The 14655-nt window shown below is 45.0% G+C and overlaps 1 protein-coding gene across 1 annotated transcript in view; it reads right to left on the bottom strand.

Moving 5' to 3' along the window:
* Positions 1-1322: 1322 nt before the first annotated feature.
* Positions 1323-14655, bottom strand: part of Spop (speckle-type POZ protein) — a 72628-nt gene continuing 59295 nt past the window's right edge. Inside the window, exons 6-10 of the mRNA XM_005394208.2 lie at positions 11138-11315; positions 8647-8702; positions 7992-8114; positions 3817-3959; positions 1323-2554 (exon numbers count right to left, since the gene is read on the bottom strand). Of these exons, the coding sequence (XP_005394265.1) occupies positions 2410-2554; positions 3817-3959; positions 7992-8114; positions 8647-8702; positions 11138-11315 (645 nt within the window). The 3' untranslated portion in view covers positions 1323-2409. The remainder of the gene's footprint in view (positions 2555-3816; positions 3960-7991; positions 8115-8646; positions 8703-11137; positions 11316-14655) is intronic.

Genomic DNA, 14655 nt, shown 5'->3' with positions numbered 1-14655 from the left:
GCTTCACCTGTACCTGGCATGCTAACAGCTTTGTACCCATAGTAAAAACCACACTGGAAATTCCATAAATCCTCCGTCCTCCCGGAGGCGGGCGCGAGGGCTGCTACCTCCCCAAGGGCACATCCCCTGGAACCATCAGTCTCCAACCCAGAGTGTTCTGTGCCGGAAGAGGAAAGCAAATCTGCCTCGACCTCCTGGAGCCCCTCAAGAGCAGACCAGTTGAGGCGCCTTCCCAGAGCCTTGTTCTTGCTATTCCCAGAGGAAGCAGGCTTCACTTCCAATTTTGTACCTAAACATTCCTGAAATGGAACTTCCTCCAGTTTGTTACGTAATCCTCAGGATACGACGTGAGAAGATCTGGCTCTCAATAGCTGTGACCTCAGGCATGCTCCTTCCCTGGGTTTCACCTTCTCCCAGCTATGCGATGGGCAGATGCCGTCTACGGCCTGCCCAACCGAGCTCACCGGTACTCAAGGGCTCAAGGACAACACTGGAGATGAAGCCAGCTGGGACCTGAGAGCTGCACTGCGTGCGGTTCTGCAGCAGGGACTTGTGCCTGCCCCGACCTCAGGGTCTGGTGCTAATCTGGAAAGCGAGGGCCCAGGAGGTGCAGGACAGCAGCCAGCACTCGGGGAGAACTGCACCCCCCTAGACACACTGAGGAGGAAAGTGGGAAGGGCAGTGGTGTACTTTCTGGCGAATCCTGCCTGGGACTGTACTGCGAACAGATCAGGTCCACTCTAGGGTCGGTGAGATAAATGAGATGGGGGAAGTGCAAAGGCTCAACCCACTGAGAGGAAATGGAAGGTGAACTAGGTTGAGGTTCTGAGGTCAAATGGCAGCGCATTTTCCAGCACACCATGCTGCCCTCCAGTGCCGTCCACAGGCTGCCAGGGCACTCCGGGGAGTGCATGCGAGTCCTGCGGTCAGCCCGGCCAGAAGCACAGCAAGTCAGTGACAGGCCCCCAGACAGGAATTTCCCTCTGTTCAATCTCCACACTTGTGCCCCCTGGGTCTTTTGAGATGTAGTTAGAAGAGAGGAGAGACTGGGGCTGGGTCTGACTTGGCCGAGGTAGGGGCACGGTCCCTCCTGAGGATGCGACTGTTGGCTACTCACAGAGGACAAAAGACTGGCAGATGCTGATGGCTCACAAAGGAAACATGAGATTATGGAAAATAAATCAATCCCTACTGCTTATTAGACATTTCAAACATAATCCCTGCAAGATGAAGGATCAAACCAGGCCTTCAAAATCCCTTAAGCAAGGAACTCAGACTCGAGAGACAAGCCAGATAAATGAAACAAAAGACCACAGATACCACACAGTACAAAATAGTAATTATTTATATTTTCAAAAAGAAAAAAATTAACATTTGGAAGTTCTCCCCTGTAGGAAGAGAGGCTAATCGTAAGGAACAGGGCTGGCTCCTACGCAGGCGGCAAGTCAGGTACAGACAGCTGAGCAATCTGGGCTGCGACTTTTTTCATACAGCATTTAATAATAAAATTTCCATTTTTCTTCTCTCCTTCTTGCTTTTGTTTTGTGTTTTTCATTTTAGAAAAGGGGAGGAGGGGAGGGAAGAGAAATAAAACCAGAGAAAAATGTCAAAAAACATTTTCCACAATATCTAAAAACAGAGAACCATAGTTCTTGTCAAGACAGTATGAATTCTGGGTGAATTATTTTTTCCAGTTTTCAATACCAGTAAAGATTTCTGCAAAAGCCATGACCATTGGAACTCATCTTCCAGATCAAATAGCCTCCTTCCCCTTCGCCTTCACCTGTCACTTTTCACTGCAGGGTGAAAGGGTGTCTCCTGCCCTTGTGAGCAGTAAGTGCTAACAGTGAGAGAGCTCTTCTGGTGCTTGTGCGGTCTTCAGACGAGGCGTCTTCACAAACACCCAAGTTCTAGCATGGCCGGAAGGACTAAAAGTTGCTTCTCTCAACATAAATACTACTGGAATCCACAAACTGATTCTGCAAAAATCCTTTCTTTTTTTTCTTCTCCTTTCTCTTAAAACGAAGCATCTTTTCTTTTTCCCTCCGTTTGCTCCAGGCACCTGACGATGGGTCTGCTCTGTCAGAGCAGGCAGTTTCTCGCAGTACCACCGCTGGGCTGTGTGCTGGGCCGGTGCTGAAACTGCACCCCGGTGTCAGAGGGGGCCAGGCCGCAGGGAGCACGGAGATGCAGCACAGGGCTCTCCTCCGGTCCAGCAGCCCCGAGTCCTGGGGCCCTTCCCTCCCTGTCCCCTAAGTTATTTAGTGCCATTTACAGTCTGGAGCACGATGCAGTCTTTCCCCACAACAGTGAAAGCTCCATAGATTGCGCTGTCTGCCTGGTGTTCAGTGGCAGCAAGAGTGGCCGCTGCTTTTGGAAAATAAATGGAGTCTTACAACACGTGGGGTCTTAGGACTGCTTCAGGCGCTTTCGTGGGGGCCCCAGGAAAGGGCACTGTGCCGAAGCCAGAGAGCGGTAGGCTTCGGCCACCAAGTGAGGGTGTGACACCACCATGGACTTCCACCCGGAGGTCTCCAGGACGTCCGAAGCATGACTAGGAGGAAAGTGGAGAGAGAAAAGTGAGCAGAAGATGGACTGGATAGTCACCCGGGCAGCCTAACTTCCCAGGGCCTGGCGTGAAGGATGTTCATGCAAGAAACACTGAGAACCCTTCGAGGGCAGAAGTTGGTGCCTGGGCCACGGCTGCTGTAATTCTGAAGACCAGGACTTTTGAGCCACCGTACTCTCCATAGTGAAAACTGGAATGTTCCTTGGGTTCTTCTCAATGTTACCAGTGCTCTTCACTCTCACTGGTGGTGCTAACGAGGAGGAGCCAGGGCTCCTGGGTCAGACAGCTCTGAGCTCCTACCCGCCTTGGCCATTTGTCAGTCTTCTAACCTCAGCCTGGGTCATCACCTGGCACCTACTTGAGTGTCAAAAAAGAGGGCCTTCCCAGCATTCTTCCTGCAGTGGTTATTTCCAAAAAGCACCAAGCAAGCAGCCAGCACACAGTGGGCACTTAGTAGAGCTAACAAGGACCAGTTCCTGCCATCCCTCTTCTGCCTCACCTGCTAACTGCTTAGAAATCACCTCATACCTTGAGGACGTCCGCTCCTGGCTTTGGGTGTTTTCCGTGTGAAGTACTGTTTACTCATTCACCTGAAACGTCTTAGACCTGTCTTAGCCCAGAGCTGCTGTTAAGAAGACGTGTTTAGCTGCTGGTTTCCCCACCTTCTGCTCCCGCCAGCCAAGGCAGAGAACACTCCGCGGGAAGATGGGCGTGGTCACCACCTGTTTGGGCCCCTTCGTGGGATTTCAGAGTACTAAGGCCAGGTCACCTGTCACTCAGGGTAAAGGCACAGATCTGGCAGAGAGCTTTTTTCTCAAAACGCAATACTTAACAGTCTCAGCTTCCAATCACCCTGTTTCTTTCTGCATTGCACCACAAGCTGTCAGATATGTTTTACAAGCTCATTACATTTTAAAAATTGACTTCTATTTTCCAAGAAATCTCTGTGTCCTTTAAGAAGACAGTGCAAGTAAAGTAAAGATACCATCGTCTGGGGGACACAGCCTTGTCAGGACAGCAAGTTACCATTTTCATCAATTCTGATCACCACTTGAAGCACAACACTTCACCCACCACGAAAAAGAAACCATTTTCTACACCGTCAAGAGGAAGAAAAAGATGAAACCTCCATACTTACTACCAAAAGGTTAATGAAGCCACTCGCCTGTCTCACTAATTCAAAGTGTTTCTCCTTTCTTTAGCTACTCCAATTATTCTGAGAGAGCAACTTTGAAGATGCAACTCACTAGTTGATGAAATCCACTGCCTGAGTTTTCAGCTGGTCTGCGCTGTGGAGGTCAGCCAGGATGAGGATCTCCGCGGCGTTCTCCACGGAGAGGTTGCTACAGAGGGCGTCCTCACACATGACCTTCAGGCGCTCCAGGGCATACTGGAAGACAGGAGCCCGCTGTGTCAGAAGGCCAGTGGTTTGGGGTAGACTGTGACCGAAACTGTTTTCTTTAGTGGTACCATTGTGTAACTGGACCAGAACTACACAGAGCATGAGAAGCTACTACTGTGATTATAAAACATAACCAGTCTCTGAAGATAGCTGTTTAAGCTTGAAGTGAAGGCAGCTAAAATAACCTAGGTAGCTGCCATTCAAACTCTCAAGTCTACACATTAGGAAAATGACAGTTACACAGCAGAAGTCCACCTTAAAGCTTTCGCATCTGCTATGACTACAGTCTTTCTTAAACCATCACCACTTACCCTTACGGAGTGGCATGGCCTGCTGAGGCAGACAGAGCATTATAGTTAAGCTTTCTGCAACCCTTTTATGAAGAGTGACTAGGGTGAAGCACAGTCCTTTCTACTTGAGCACTGTCACTAGCCCGGCAGGGTATCCCAGTGGGCCCAACAGGTGCTGAAAAGGAGCTGCGGTGAATTTCACCAGCATCTCTGCCACTCGTGTTCCTGCATGAGGTTGACTAAGGGCCTCCTTTCCAGTAGGCAAAGATAAATAACACCCTGTTTTACTGGGGTGAAGGTTAAGATTCTGGGGGTAAAACAATAAAGCACCAGAGACCTTGGAATCCAGTTTATGTAACTTCTATTTTCTAAGGGAAGGGCAAAGATGTGCTGGAAACAGAAAGTCTAGGTTAATGCTAGGCGCATTCGATTTAACTGACTGGGTTTGATGTCATGCTACTACTTGCTCTCTAATATGAGACGATGAACTTACTAAGGAACTTCAGGGCTAAGGAAGAGGAAGGAAATAAAAGGCAGCACAAAATAAAAATGTCATTCATCAGTTCACAGGAGAGCAGTTTGCTCTGAGGCTATCCACAGCCCCCTCCCAGACCGCACCGTGAGGGCCTCAGAACGCCATGACGTGGGGCCCTGCAGGCCGAGGCCCGGCACTCACACCAGGACATCGTGATCGCTATGAGCTCTGGGAGAGGAGGCATTTCTGCCGGCACTGGGATCTCCTGCAGCCAAAAGAGAGTTTTATTGGTTTTGGTGCAGCTTTAGTTTTTTACATTTGAGTAACTGGAAAACAGTTTCCATGGAACACAGGAATGACTCTAGACAGGCAAGAGATGAGGTTGCTGTTTTTTGTTTTAAAAGGCTGCAAAAGGTTGTGTCAGTGTTCCCTCTTTATACAGCACCGCACAGACTATTCCTCTTATCCTTTCTAACACATTCTTTTAAAAGGACGTTCACTGTGAATAGCTCGGATCCCTACTGCATAATTAGACAAAAGTAGCCATTCTTGTCCCTTGGGGAACAAAGTTTTTTTCTTAATTATGCTTCTGAAAAACCTGCCTAATGGCAATACTTACCCGAGAGATTGAAATTGTGTCTCCCAGGCCTGGACGACGTGTTTTGTTTTGTTTTTGGTCTAATTACACATGTCCCCAGGAGACTGAAAAGCTCAGAAGAAGCTGTTTCAGCCTCCTGGGTAAAGTCTAGATGTTTAGATCCTTCCATGAAAGATTTCTTACTCTACTTCCCTAAAATGCACAGGAAAGTGTAAAGGTAAAAATGTTTTCAAATAGGCTTAGAGCAAAGACTAACAGGAAATTCTCAATGGACCTTGAAAACGCACCCTTCAGATACTTCTCATTCATAGATTCCAAGCACTGCCGTGACTGGACTGCTGTATTTCTCAGCTGTAAGTTTATCTGTCACGCGGGAAGCTGGTCCCCGGCCCGATGATTCAGGCTGATCCCCAGCCGTGGTTACAGTGGGCGCCGATGGGTTCTGTGGCCGGCAGCAAGAATGAGAACCCAGACACCCAGAAGCCCGGCCCTGGCTTGGGCCTCAGTGTTTCTAAATGTGGTCCTGCAATCTCCCTTGTCTCTTTTATGAGTTAACGTGGGGTTGTGCACGGAACTCTTCCCGTAAGTGTAACGCAGCAGCGCCTGTACGAACCTGTGCGGTGTGCGGGCCTTCTCACTTGTGCTGCTCTACCCTTATTCAGACTTGGCAGATGTGGATCTATGACTACCAAGTTTGCCTCGTATAGCAGTTTTTACCATTAAAAGCTGGACTTGCTGATGAAGTCCTACAACAGTTTCAGTGTTACAGTCTTCCCACCACACACCTATGGGGTTTCTCTTTAGGTAACTGAATGCTGAAGAAATTCGCATCACAGTGACTCAGTTTTTATGAACTGCTGTATTCTGTTAGCGCTTGGGATATCTTACCTGTACTGACCAAACCTGAATAAAGATTTTTATTATAACACCTTAAAAAAAAAATCACTACTTGTCCTTAATGGGATCTAGAAGATGAGAAGAATAAATAAATCCCTGATGTGCACAAGTGACCAACTCATTGAAAATCAAGGGCGGGACAGACAGAACCATATAAACTGTAGGAAAAGCAGGCACAAGGCTGTGCCTTCTACTTTGTTTTCTTTGTTTAGACAGTCTCGCGATGCAGTTCAGGCTGGCCTTGAGTTCACTTTGTAGCCCAGGCTGGCCTTGAATTCGAAACGATCCTCCTGCCTCAGCCTCCCGAGTGCTGGGATTACAGGTGTGTGCCACCATGCCTGGCTCCTTCTACTTTCTTAGAGCTTGCAATATGTTCTTACTATCTTCATGAAAACAAGCTCCCCCTGGTCAGAACTGCGGTAGGTTGGAAAGTATGGACTTTGCACACCGCTGACTACAAATAAACTACTAGGAGAGGATGAGAGGGACACAGTTATTATTCTAATCATCATAGGAGCACTGATTAGGTCCACATGCCTCGTCCTCTACAAACGCTCCAAAAAGCTGACAATAAAGGTAAAACCTCTGCTGTACACCCAGGAGCGTTCTGTTCTCAGGCACGAAGGGAGGCAGGACACCATCACCTTGAGCTAATCCTGGGAAGGATAGTTCTGTGCCCTTTGGTTGGAGCCCACTTTTTTTTGGCAGGGTGAGTTGCAGCATTGTGACAGGAAGAGGGGGTACCCTCTTGCAGAGCCCCTTCCTTTGCACTGGGTCACTCTCACATCAACTGCCCCACTCCCACACAAGAAAGGCATCCACAGGGTAAACACCACCCTGTCCCGCCTTGTGGCTCGTGTCTCCATGGCCGCAGAGCCTGGACAGGCCATCCATGAGCTCCGGCCTATGTCCCTACAAAATAAACGTCAGTTTTCCACTGAGTGTTTTGGGGACCACTAATCCTCAGTGGTGATTCTTGAGAGAAGGATTCCAGGATTAACTAAATTGCAGAAATGATGTCTACCTACTCCCTTTTAGAAAACCCTTGGTGTGGGGCTGGGGATTTAGCTCAGCGGCAAAAGCGCCTGCCTGGCAAGCGCAAGGTCGTGAGTTCGGTTCCCGGTACCGGAGAAATTCTAAAAATAGAACATAGTCAATTGTAAAAAAAAAAAAAAAAAAAAAAAAAAAAAAAAAAAAAAAAAAAAAAAAAAAAAAAAAAAAAAAAACCCTTGGTGTATGATATGATGCAGGTTCTGAGAAATCCTGCAGTAAGAAGGCAAATATCTGACTTGGACAAATTCAGTATCTCTTTTTCCCCAAAGGACTACTAATTGTCATAATTTTGAAGAACTATGGTATATTTCAGTAACTACTTAGCAAAAGCTGAAAATACGAACCAGGTAAACGACAAAGTTTGTTAATGAGTTAAAATACATCTTGCAAACAATAAAGCACAATCCAAATGTTGGTGTTACTTGAATCTTTACTCTCATTATGGTTAAATATGAGATGAGGAAGAGAAATAAACATCAAGCTAATCCTTCTTTTCCATCATTAGGGTGACTATATCATTCAAAGCAGGACACTTCTGAGAACAAAAAGGATGCTATTAATAACTGTGTTGGAACAACAAACATAAAACAGATTGTCCTGGCTGAACTAGGATACACTCATTTACCCACAATGCAACACCCTTTCACAAAATTCAAGAGGTCACAATAACTCCTAGTCCTACGGTTATTTTTCTATCCTTACTTCACCTTGTCAGCAGCTGCCAGCAAATCATCCGCCATTTTGTCGAGGTTTGGCGCCTTCCCCGTGTAAATGAAGCACATCATTTCCTTAAAAACTTCAGGCTCCACATCGTTGATTTCAACTCGATTCTATGCCAGAAAAACTGAAAATGAGAAATATTGCAACAGAACAAAATTCCTAAACTATTTTCATGATTTTAAGCTCCTGCAGGAAGAGAAGCTTGGATCACCGAAAACCCTAACATGAATAGAAAATGTCCCCGCAGCCCTACTGGACTCTTACACCTGTCCCCCATCACACGCACGACCTTCCCCTTTTCGTTTCGGTACCGCGAAGCGAACTTGCAACCTCACGCTTGCCAAGCAGGCCCTGTGCCACCAAGCTCGATCCTCAGCCCCACTTTTTCAAATAGAAACAAATGTCTAATACTCTCCCTGAGAATTGTCTGGATGACCTGCCTGGGAATTAAGTAAGTCTACTTTACCTGAAATATTAACAGACCACCTCTTCTGCTCTTAGAAGGTGTCTGTCAGGGAAATTTTACTGTTATAATACCACAATAAGAAAAAATAATTAGGAAAATAAATCTGCTGCCAAACTGGGAAATCATCTCACTCTAACCACCTGGCAAAACAGAAACAACTCTGACCTATTACGTACCTTTTTGCTCTCTTCCATTTCATGTTCAAACATGGCACTAAAAACTGGAGAACGAGCTACAAAACAAAAGGGAAATAAGGAGGTGAGGCTATCACATGGGAAACTGTTGGTTCTCCTCAGTTACGACTAAGAGATCATTTCCTTCCTCATCTATTGCTACAGGACAGGGTCTTAGCCTCAGATTACACCAGAATTATCAAATTCCTTTCTTCATGTATCATACTAATGAGAAAAAATTATAATACATAAAGGAAAAGAAAAAGCCATTACTTTCAAAATGATTTATTAGCTCTACTCCAACCACCCATGTTTTAAGGATGGTTGGAGTGGAGCTAATGGCTGTATCGTCATCTAGAGACCTTGAGTATGCTAAGTCTTCTGGGGTTCAAATGGAATGGTCCTCACAGTCTAAGCAGTGTCCTAATATCCAGGGTTTTGGCTGGAACAGCATCGTGTTTTCTCCATTGCTATGGACCACACAGCAAAAAGCCCCAAACATGAGCTTGCTGGCAGGTAGTGACCAGATCAAGCTGTGCACTCTTAATAGAGATGTTACCACCCCAGAGGGGGAAAAGCCTTAGACAGTACAATAGTTTGTGACTCTGCAAAGCTCATTCTACCTGATAAAGTCATTTTCCTTACTATTTAATTTCTCTCATTAGGGATAATTTAAATTTAGTTTTTCTCCTTAGTGATAGAGATAATGAAAAAAACGTCGAGACCAGGTCTTCTAACCTAGGCACATTCTAGTCTAATGAACACCACGAAAAATAAGTAAACTTAATTTCAAACATAAAAAGTAATAAAATGGCTAAGAACACAAATTTGTTCGTGTTGTTGAATAAATTGGGGGTCTGGGTCAAAGTGGAGACTACCAACCACTATCTAAGCCTGGAAGAACAGATGGACCATGTAGGAGGGCTATGTGCAGCCGGGAACTGGACCTTTTGGCCTATAGTTTATGTCAGAAAGAACTAATTTTAGCTCTGCCATTTCCTAAACATATTCTTGGGCAAATCACGTAACCCTCCGAACGTCAATATTTTAATCTATACCAAAAGGATATTAATTCTCAGTGTTCTTAGAAGAGTTACAGACTATAAGGTACTAAACATATGGTACCAATTTGAAGACTGAATGCTTTTGAATAGACAGGGAAGGGCCTACAGCAGCAAGTATGTCTCAGAGGGTCCCCAGTGGGTAGACAGCAGCTGATGTGATGGGAATAAATAAAATCGCCCAGTGACAACACAGGTGCTCACCTGTGTTTTAACAGACGAATGAAGGGAGAGGCAGGCCACACGTTAGAAGTAGCCAGAGGAGTAGGAGAAGACCAGAGAGAGGAATCAAGTAATACATGAACTAAAGAGTCTCTCAAATTTAAAAACTAGCAGGTCATATATGTAACTTTGGAAAACCGCTTTTGGAGCATGGAGGTGAACTGAGGATAAGTGGGAGGAAAGAAGTAGCGTGAATGTGCTAGCTCAAGAAATTTAGCTCAGGAGAGACAGAGCGAGTGCACAGAAGAGGAACTGCTGGAGGAAGGTTTCTGGAAAAGCAGGATGGGATGTGAACAGGACAGAAGCAGACACACTCTGCTCAGTGTGCAAGGAAGAGCTCCTCCAGTGCAAATGCAGTGTGGCAGGAGGCAAGAGTCAGGGCCTCGAGGCTGTCTTGGAGGAAGTAGGCAAGGGGATCTTTTAGGAGAGAGGAGAGGCTGAAGGAGAGTGGCTGAAACCCGAGTCTCTACTGCAGAGAGAAAGAAAAATGCCGACTCTGTCTGTGGAATGAAGCGCTGGCAGTGCCGAGAGCCTCGCTAAGCACGCAGACGCTCACTGAACAGGGCTTCCTCAGTACCTACGCTGGCATCTAGCTGAGACGGGGAATGGGAAGGTGGCAGATGAGCGAGGCTGTGCTTTGCCAGGTGTGGACTTCAGGAGTCTGAAGCTGAGGGTCTTGGTAGGAAGCATGCTGAGTATTATTAGGGTCTGCCATCTGCTACCTTTTCCTGTGAGCTCAAATCAGTCCTTGCTCATCAGCTTCGCCTCTGCAACAGTCTTTCTGTCTGTACAGACTGAGACCCGACCCTCTGTGCCAGTGGCAACAGTCTTGTTCTTCTGCGTTTCTACCACAGAAGGGGGCTGGGGACTCGGCTGGATGGTATGCAGCCCCAAGTCCAAGATCTGCTCCCTATGTTCAAAGTTCCTGTTCACAGGCGCACTGGCATCTACTCTCTACGTGTAAAGGATCTTAGAACGTTGGAAATCGGCATCTATTCCTTGAAATGGTGGCTTAAGAGAAGAAAACCAGAAATACATTCTTATGGAGAGCAGCCCTAATGTCACCATAATATAAAGGTACACTTAGTTGCAGGATTTCATGTGTGTGCAGCTGAGTTAAAAAACCTGAAGTTGTACAAAAGGTAATTATGCAGCCTCTGGCTTTTCTTGTTTCACTAAAATTATACAGTGACCCAAGAAGAAATACCTACCTGCTAAGATCGCTTTGTGAGCTTGGAACTCCTGGCCAGCAACACACAAGCAGCAGTCTGTGAACCGGGAATTCTCCCACAGCCCTCCTAGCTCATCTGCCAACCGGCACTCGGGAACCTTCACCATGTTCATGGTATTCTGGCCAGAAATGTTGACAGAATCTTGTACCACACTCACCTGTGAAATACAGGGAAATAACCCAAAGCTTTTGATACCAGGAATTTTCCTCCCAGCAGGTGATAGATGACTTTTTCCTCAATGCTACAGAACATTCAGATACACATTCTCTTGAAACCACTTCTACAAATCAGGCTTTATCCTTTGAAGCAAGTAATTTCCTATTTATCACATTCATACTTCTTTCCCACCTTTTCAGGACAATGGCAAGAATGCCCCACAGATCTTTCTCCCGTTTTTATTAAGTTCCACCTCCCCTGCACTACAAATCTGGCAAAGCCACTGGGGGGAATCTGACAGAAACAAATGCTAAACCTCAAGTATTTATCTTATTCTACCTTAGACAGAAAGCTAAATACAAAGAACCCTTATAAACATACCACTAAAACGCTGTAGAGAAAAGAATCTAGTAACCTCAGCCTAAAAGCACTTCACTTATTTCAGTGAGATCTGGAATGTGCAACTGAAGTGCAGCCTGTGGCGGCCTGGTAAAATAAGTGCTCTCCCTGAAGAATGTCAGTTTCACGAACATGATATCACTGACCTACCACCAGTGAGGACTGGGCTTGGAAGATCTTTCTAGAAGGCTATAGCAGGGTGCAGACACCCTTACTTTACACATGTAAGTTATCTGTGACAATGACCGGCGAGATGGCTGGCCACAGCTCTGTGTGCACTTAGAGCTCTGGAACAGAATGGCGATGCTAGGTTAGTACAGGGATCCAACTCCCACTACGGCTTCGGTAGCAGCGGCAGCAGCAGAACAGACTATTCAGTCCAGAGAGAAAGCAAGCTCATTTCTAGATGGGTCAGTGACACTCAGATAAAGTTGTTAGGGTCCCAAGTATAGGGATATATTTAAAAAATCACATAATATTGGGGCTGGGGATTTAGCTCAGTGGCAAAGTACCTGCCTGGCAAGCACAAGGTCGTGAGTTCGATTCCTGGTACCGGAAGAAAAACAAACAAACAACAACAAAATCACATAATATTATAAACTAAGTGTCAGTTATTAGATTAAAGGTAAAAGCCTGCAAAGTGGATGCCTGCCTAATAGCCACTGCCCTGCTTCATCTCCTCTATCACATCAGGTCAGAAAACTTCAATACAAACAGAGCTCACAAACCTTGACAATGAGCTCCCTATACTTGCTATTCCTGAAAGTCAGATGAGAAAGTAAGTTTAGAAAGACCTTAATGACCCAGACTTCCTTTAACCTTCAAGTCACCCCTCAGCTGTAGTCATGAACCTAAAGGCACAGTTAATGCCCCATCCAAATGACCTGCAGTCCTTCTATGCAAGAGTAAGATATTTACTGTCAGGTCAAGAAACTTACTCACTTGTTTAAAACTAGCTGTTACGATCTTCAGCAAGGAAGCAGCCAAGTTAATCAATTATGAATGTGCTGAGCATTAGTAGCACATTTATCAGAGGCAGATTACAACATTATTTTAATAGCCCAGGATCCAGCACAAATCACCCCACAGAGATTCTCTTGTCCTCTGTAAGACTTCTAATTTGACTCAGCCATGTTCTCACATTAATACCTTCGCTTCTTTTGATATAACATTAACACCAAAAGTAGCACTGCCCGTTGCTAGTTACAGCTCTAAAATACTGATCAAAAGGGGATGCAGGGGAGTAAAAGGAAAAGGAAAACATCAATTAAATCCAACTTTCTCGTAGGAAAAGGCAGGAATCTCTGGAGAAGGCCAATGAAGGGAATGGAGAATGCTTTTGGCACTGTGTTTCTAGCCTGAATTAAGCCAGGCTGACAGGAGCCCAAAGTCATTAACACTTGATGGCAATTTAGTAGACTGGGTAAAATGAATTGGCAAAAGCTGAGCTGAGTTTCACATAAACTATGGTCAGCAGTGGACCTTCTGCTGGCGAGATACATGCTTGGTAATGAGTGGGGCCCAAAGACTGTGGCACCTCTCAGTGGGGCCGTTTCTCTCTCTGGACACAGACAGGAACACAGCAGGAAGGCGAATGTACCTTTTCTGTCTGAGCCAGGCTTGTTCTGCAGATATATAGATGCCTGCAGTCTCCAGAGCTCTCAATGTCTGGCACCTCTTACCAACATTAAATACGCTTAATTAAAAATAAATTTTAAATGGCATTCACAAATGAGTCTTCAGAGCCCAAACTTTTAGCTTAGAATGGAATTGTTTTCCTCTGCAACTGATGCTGCTAAAATGAGACCATTTTGAGAAAAACCAAAGATTTTTTTTATGCCTATGAAGTTGACTATGGAGACTCATTCAGAATTGCAGCTGTGAAGATGACGTGACTGTGACATTTATGTCATCTTATAAATGAATGTATGAAAATGTGTCAGGAAGGCTGTATAATCCCCTAAATTTCAAGTTGTAAAAGGGTCTCACTTTTAAAGTCAATTCCTTTTTTTAAGAAAGGAAATTTCATAAAAGACTAGACTGTGCCAACTCTTGTACATCTCATCTACACACAATGTCCAAGTAAAACCCATGGAAATACATTTTTAACTTCAATACAGTTAAAAGAATAAAGCCACGTTTGGTGGTGCACAAGGCAGGAGGATCATAAATTTGGGCCAGCTTAGGTAACTTAGGGAGAGCCTGTCCCAAAAGGGGTGCAGATAGAGCGTATGCGGGGGGGAGAAGTAGCCAGTGGTGGAGTGCTGTGTGAGGACCTGGGTTCAGTCCCCAGTACTAGGGAGAAAGAAAATCAAGAAGACACATACAGACTATGAATTGTTTATAACAGCATCACTATTTCTCAAACTAAATGTCAATCAGTAAGAAAATAAAGTGTATATTCACACCACAGACTATTATACTGCACTAAAAAGGAATAATTATTTTCACAGTATAAATAAATTTTAGAAATATAAACTGACATAATTTTTATAAAGCTCAAAAACCAACCTAAATGTATTATTCAGACATATGAATAAACAAGGGATGATGGCATAAAATTCAAAATAGTTATTTTTTATTATCTGAGTAGAAAGACAAGTCTTGGGGACAAGGGAAAAGAATATATTAGCTAGTTCCAACTTATTGGTGATCATATGTTAGTTGGTAGATCTACTACAGTAGCATGATTTATGAGCTACAATGATGTTATGTATTAAATCAATTGTTTTCCCCAGTATTGGGGACTGAACCCAGGGCCTTGTCACTGAACTAGTCCCCCAATCCCTTTTTAAAAAATTTTAAATTTTGTGAGCCAGGCATAGTGGCTCATGCCCATAATCCTAGCACTCGGGAGGTTGAGGTAGGAGGACTGCTATGAGTTCAAGACCAGACTAAACTATATAATAAGACCCTGTCTCAAAAAAAAATTTTTTTTTTTT

The sequence above is a fragment of the Chinchilla lanigera genome, unplaced genomic scaffold (genome assembly GCF_000276665.1).
Source record: "Chinchilla lanigera isolate Chin_1 unplaced genomic scaffold, ChiLan1.0 scaffold00050, whole genome shotgun sequence".
NCBI classification, from domain to species: Eukaryota; Metazoa; Chordata; class Mammalia; order Rodentia; family Chinchillidae; genus Chinchilla; species Chinchilla lanigera.
Note: the sequence above shows the minus strand (reverse complement) of the source record. Positions and strands in the feature narration are given on the sequence as shown.